Source organism: Oncorhynchus gorbuscha, unplaced genomic scaffold (genome assembly GCF_021184085.1).
Source record: "Oncorhynchus gorbuscha isolate QuinsamMale2020 ecotype Even-year unplaced genomic scaffold, OgorEven_v1.0 Un_scaffold_1372, whole genome shotgun sequence".
Classification (NCBI taxonomy): domain Eukaryota; kingdom Metazoa; phylum Chordata; class Actinopteri; order Salmoniformes; family Salmonidae; genus Oncorhynchus; species Oncorhynchus gorbuscha.
The window spans coordinates 26,501-32,500 of NW_025746165.1; the positions used below are offsets into that span (position 1 = coordinate 26,501).

General features: G+C 46.5%; 1 protein-coding gene across 1 annotated transcript in view; it reads right to left on the reverse strand.

Moving 5' to 3' along the window:
• LOC124022405 (receptor-type tyrosine-protein phosphatase R-like) overlaps positions 1-6,000 on the reverse strand; it is a 131,305-nt gene that overhangs the window by 15,281 nt on the left and 110,024 nt on the right. The window contains 2 exon segments of the mRNA XM_046337340.1: positions 438-517; positions 5,506-5,590. Coding sequence (XP_046193296.1) covers positions 438-517; positions 5,506-5,590 — 165 coding nt within the window.

A 6,000-nucleotide genomic window follows, 5' to 3' on the forward strand; every position in this document is an offset into this window, starting at 1 on the left:
GTGTGTGTGTGTGTGTGTGTGTGTGTGTGTGTGTGTGAGAGAGAGTGTGTGCATCTGTGTGTGTGTGTGTGTGTGTGTGTGTGTGTGTGTGTGTGTGTGTGTGTGTGTGTGTGTGTGTGTGTGTGTGTGTGTGTGTGTGTGTGTGTGTGTGTGTGTGTGTGTGTGTGTGTGTGTGTGTGTGTGTGTGTGTGTGTGTGTGTGTGTGTGTGTGTGTGTGTGTGAGTGTGTGCATCTGTGTGTGTGTGCATCTATGTATGTGTGTGTGTGTGTGTGTGTGTGTGTGTGTGTGTGTGTGTGTGTGTGTGTGTGTGTGTGTGTGTGTGTGTGTGTGTGTGTGTGTGTGTGTGTGTGTGTGTGTGTGTGTGTGTGTGTGTGTGTGTGTGTGTGTGTGTGTGTGTGTGTGTGCGTGTGTGTGTGTGTGCGTGAGCAAAACTTACCCTAATGTAGTTTGCGTTGATGTAGCTGCTGAGAGGGTCGAAGGAGCTCTTGGTCCTCAGGATCACTCTGGAATGTGGATCTGCAGGTGACAATAGATATGTTACCAGCTATTTTAATCAGATAGATATGTTAGTGACTAAAGGGTTCCAGCTATTAGAATCAGATAGATATGTTAGTGACTGGAGGTTCCAGCTATTAGAATCAGATAGATATGTTAGTGACTGGAGGTTCCAGCTATTATAATCAGATAGATATGTTAGTGACTAAAGGGTTCCAGCTATTAGAATCAGATAGATATGTTAGTGACTAAAGGGTTCCAGCTATTAGAATCAGATAGATATGTTAGTGACTGGAGGTTCCAGCTATTAGAATCAGATATATATGTTAGAGACTAAAGGGTTCCAGCTATTAGAATCAGATAGATATGTTAGTGACTAAAGGGTTCCAGCTATTAGAATCAGATAGATATGTTAGTGACTGGAGGTTCCAGCTATTAGAATCAGATAGATATGTTAGTGACTGGAGGTTCCAGCTATTAGAATCAGATAGATATGTTAGAGACTAAAGGGTTCCAGCTATTAGAATCAGATAGATATGTTAGTGACTAAAGGGTTCCAGCTATTAGAATCAGATAGATATGTTAGTGACGGGAGGTTCCAGCTATTAGAATCAGATAGATATGTTAGTGACTGGAGGTTCCAGCTATTAGAATCAGATAGATATGTTAGTGACTGGAGGTTCCAGCTATTAGAATCAGATAGATATGTTAGTGACTGGAGGTTCCAGCTATTAGAATCAGATAGATATGTTAGTGACTAAAGGGTTCCAGCTATTAGAATCAGATAGATATGTTAGTGACTGGAGGTTCCAGCTATTAGAATCAGATAGATATGTTAGTGACTGGAGGTTTCCAGCTACTAGAATCAGATAGCTATGTTAGAGACTAAAGGGTTCCAGCTATTAGAATCAGATAGATATGTTAGTGACTAAAGGGTTCCAGCTATTAGAATCAGATAGATATGTTAGTGACTAAAGGGTTCCAGCTATTAGAATCAGATAGATATGTTAGTGACTAAAGGGTTCCAGCTATTAGAATCAGATAGCTATGTTAGAGACTAAAGGGTTCCAGCTATTAGAATCAGATAGATATGTTAGTGACTAAAGGGTTCCAGCTATTAGAATCAGATAGATATGTTAGTGACTAAAGGGTTCCAGCTATTAGAATCAGATAGATATGTTAGTGACTTCTCTGTCTGGAGTGTTCTGTCTGGAGTGTTCTGTCTGATGTGTTCTGTCTGGAGTGTTCTGTCTGGAATGTTCTGTCTGGAGTGTTCTGTCTGGAGTGTTCTGTCTGGACTTCTCTGTCTGATGTGTTCTGTCTGGAGTGTTCTGTCTGGAGTGTTCTGTCTGGAGTGTTCTGTCTGGAGTGTTCTGTCTGGAGTGTTCTGTCTGGAGTGTTCTGTCTGGACTTCTCTGTCTGATGTGTTCTGTCTGGAGTGTTCTGTCTGGACTTCTCTGTCTGAAGTGTTCTGTCCGATGTGTTCTGTCTGGAGTGTTCTGTCTGGACTTCTCTGTCTGATGTGTTCTGTCTAGACCCCAACCCCAACCTCAACCCCAGAACCCAACCTCAACTCCAGACCCCAACCTCAACTCCAGACCCCAACCTCAACCCCAAACCCCAACCCCAGACCCCAACATCAACCCCAGACCCCAGACCTCAACCTCAACCCCAGACCTCGACCCCAGACCCCAACCTTAATCCCAGACCTCAACCCCAGACCCCAACCCCAAACCCCAGACCCCAACCTCAACCCCAGACCTCAACCCCAGACCCCAGACCTCAACCTCAACCCCAGACCTCGACCCCAGACCCCAGACCTTAATCCCAGACCTCAACCCCAGACCCCAACCCCAAACCCCAGACCCCAACCTCAACCCCAGACCCCAACCCCAGACCCCAACCTCAACCTCAACCCCAGACCTCGACCCCAGACCCCAACCTTAATCCCAGACCTCAACCCCAGACCCCAACCCCAAACCCCAGACCCCAACCTCAACCCCAGACCTCAACCCCAGACCCCAGACCCCAGACCTCAACCCCAGACCCCAGACCGCAACCCCAGACCCCAGACCCCAGACCCCAACCTCAACCCCAGACACCAACCTCAACCCCAGACCTCAACCCCAGATCCCAGACCCCAGACCTCAACCCCAGACCCCAGACCTCAACCCCAGACCCCAACCTCAACCCCAGACCTCAACCCCAGACCCCAACCTCGACCCCAGACCCCAACCTCAACCCCAGACCCCAACCTCAACCCCAGACCTCAACCCCAGACCCCAACCTCAACCGCAGACCCCAACCTCAACCCTAGACCCAGACCTCAACCTCAACCCCAGACCTCAACCCCAGACCCCAGACCTCAACCCCAGACCCCAACCTCAACCCCGGACCTCAACCCCAGACCCCAACCTCAACCCCAGACCCCAGACCTCAACCCCAGACCCCAGACCTCAACCCCAGACCCCAGCCCGCAACCTCAACCCATGACCTCAACCCCTGACCTCAACCCCAGACTACAACCCTAGACCCCAACCTCAATCCCAGACCTCAACCACAGACCCCAACCTCAACCCCTGACCCCAACCTCAACCTCAACCCCAGACCCCAGACCTCAACCCCAGACCCCCCCAACCTCAACCCCTGACCCCAACCTCAACCCCAGACCCCAACCTCAACCCCAGACCCCAACCTCAACCCCTGACCCCAACCTCAACCCCAGACACCAGACTACAACCCCAGACCTCAACCCCAAACTACAACCCCAGACCCCAGACCTCAAACCCAGACCTCAACCCCAGACCTCAAACCCAGACCTCAACCCCAGACCCCAGACCTCAAACCCAGACCTCAAACCCAGACCTCAACCTCAACCCCAGACCTCAACCCCAACCCCAGTCCTCAACCCCAGACCTCAACCCCAGACCCCTCTGTGCTCTGCGTGTTGAAGGAAGACTGCTGGTTTAGACAGGAAGCCTGATAACGTTCCAAGGTGTGAACGGGAAGACAGTAACATTCCAACCCAACTGTATTTTTATTACAGAATGATGTCATTCACACACACACACACACACACACACACACACACACACACACACACACACACACACACACACACACACACACACACACACACACACACACACACACACACACACACACACACACACACACACACACTACTATAACACCCTATTCCCTAGTTAGTGCACTACTATAACATCCTATTTCTTAGTTAGTGCACTACTATAGCACCCTATTCCCTAGTTATTGCGCTACTATAGCGCCCTATTCCCTAGTTAGTGCAGTACTATAGCACCCTATTCCCTACTTAGTCGCTACTATAGCACCCTATTCCTTAGTTAGTGCACTACTATGCACCTATTCCCTAGTTAGTGCTACTACAGTGCCCTATTCCCCTAGTTAGTGCACTACTATAGCTACTACAGCGCCTAGTTAGTGCACTAGTATAGCACCCTATTCCCTAGTTAGTGCACTACTATAGCACCTATTCCTAGTTAGTGCACTACACCCTATTCCCTAGCACCTATTCACCCTATTCCCTAGTTAGTGTGCTACTACAGCGCCTATTCCCTAGTTAGTGCACTACTATAGTATTAGTGCACCCTATAGCACCCTATTTAGTTAGTGCTACTACAGCGCCCTATTCCCTAGTTAGTGCACTACTATAGCACCTTATTCCCTAGTTAGTGCACTACTATAGCGCCCTATTCCCTAGTTAGTGCACTACTATAGCACCCTATTCCTTAGTTAGTGCACTACTATAGCACCCTATCTCCTAGTTAGTGCACTACTACAGTTAGCCTATTCCCTAGTTAGTGCACTACTATAGCACCCTATTCCTTAGTTAGTGCACTACTATAGCACCCTATTCCCTAGTTAGTGCAGACTACAGCGCCCTATTCCCTAGTTAGTGCACTAGTATAGCACCCTATTCCCTAGTTAGTGTGCTACTACAGTATCCTATTCCCTAGTTAGTGCACTAATATAGCACCCTATACCCTAGTTAGTGCGCTACTATAGCACCCTATTCCCTAGTTAGTGCAGTACTTTTGATCAGGACCCACAGGGTTAAAGGCAGAAAACTAGGGAATAGGACACCATTTGGGACACACATAGAGGCTGTTTAAAGAATCAGGAAGGAACAGCTCATCTCAGACATTTGGTTTATATTTGCCCACTTCCGTCCACCAGGCTAACCAACCAGACAGGGCAGTACTAAAACACTTCCTGTATGACCAGGAGAGGCTGTGGCAGTTGGCTATGTTTGGTTGTATTCAGTGTTGCTTACATAGAGGTCGACCAGCCAAACACATGCTGTAAACAACAATATATCATGCGCTGCAGAGAATGTTTGTGTGTGTGTGTGTGTGTGTGTGTGTGTTTGTGTTTGTGTTTGTGTGTGTGTGTGTGTGTGTGTGTGTGTGTGTGTGTGTGTGTGTGTGTGTGTGTGTGTGTGTGTGTGTGTGTGTGTGTGTGTGTGTGTGTGTGTGTGTGTGTGAGCCCAAATGTTGACAATAACAGACAGTGACAGGTTGACAGAACTACTGCTGTGTGAGATAGACAAGCCTAATCTACCGCGACACGACACTGACCCTCACATTAACACCATAGCCTTAGTCTGTGGACCACACAACAGGTTGTGGCTCTGTGGGTGGTCAATTAGTCCTTATAAACTGGGTGGTTCCAGCCCTGAATGCTGATTGGCTGAAAGCCATTGTATATCAGAACGTATACCACGGGTATGACAAAACTTGTATTTTTACTGCTCTAATTACATTGGTAACCAGTTTATAATAGCAATAAGGCACCTCGGGGGTTTGGTTTATGGCTAATATACCACGGCTAAGGGCTGTATCCAGGCACTCCGCGTTGTGTCGTGCTTAAAGAACAACCCTTAGCCGTGTTATATTGGTCATATACCACACCCCCTCGAGTCTTATTGCTTAATGAACTAATACATATTAAAAAGCTAATATACTTACTTGGCAGTATTGTCTTGTATCTGTTTTTGGTTCCATGACTGGAAATGTCCATTACCTTTGGATCCACAAAGTTCATTGGGATTTCCTGAACGGACAAACAAAACAGACAAACAAAACAGACAAATAAAACAGACAAAACAGACAAACAAAACAGACAAATAAAACAGACAAAACAAAACAGACAAACAAAACAGACAAACAAAACAGACAAACAAAACAGACAAACAAAACAGACAAAACAGACAAACAAAACAGACAAACAAAACAGACAAACAAAACAGACAAAACAGACAAAACAGACAAACAAAACGGACAAACAAAACGGACAAACAAAACAGACAAACAAAACGGACAAACAAAACAAAACAGACAAACAAAACAAACAAACAAAACAGACAACCAAAACAAACAAAACGGAAAAACAAAACAGACAAACAAAACAGACAAACAAAATGGACAAACAAAACAAACAAAACGGACAAACAAAACAAACAA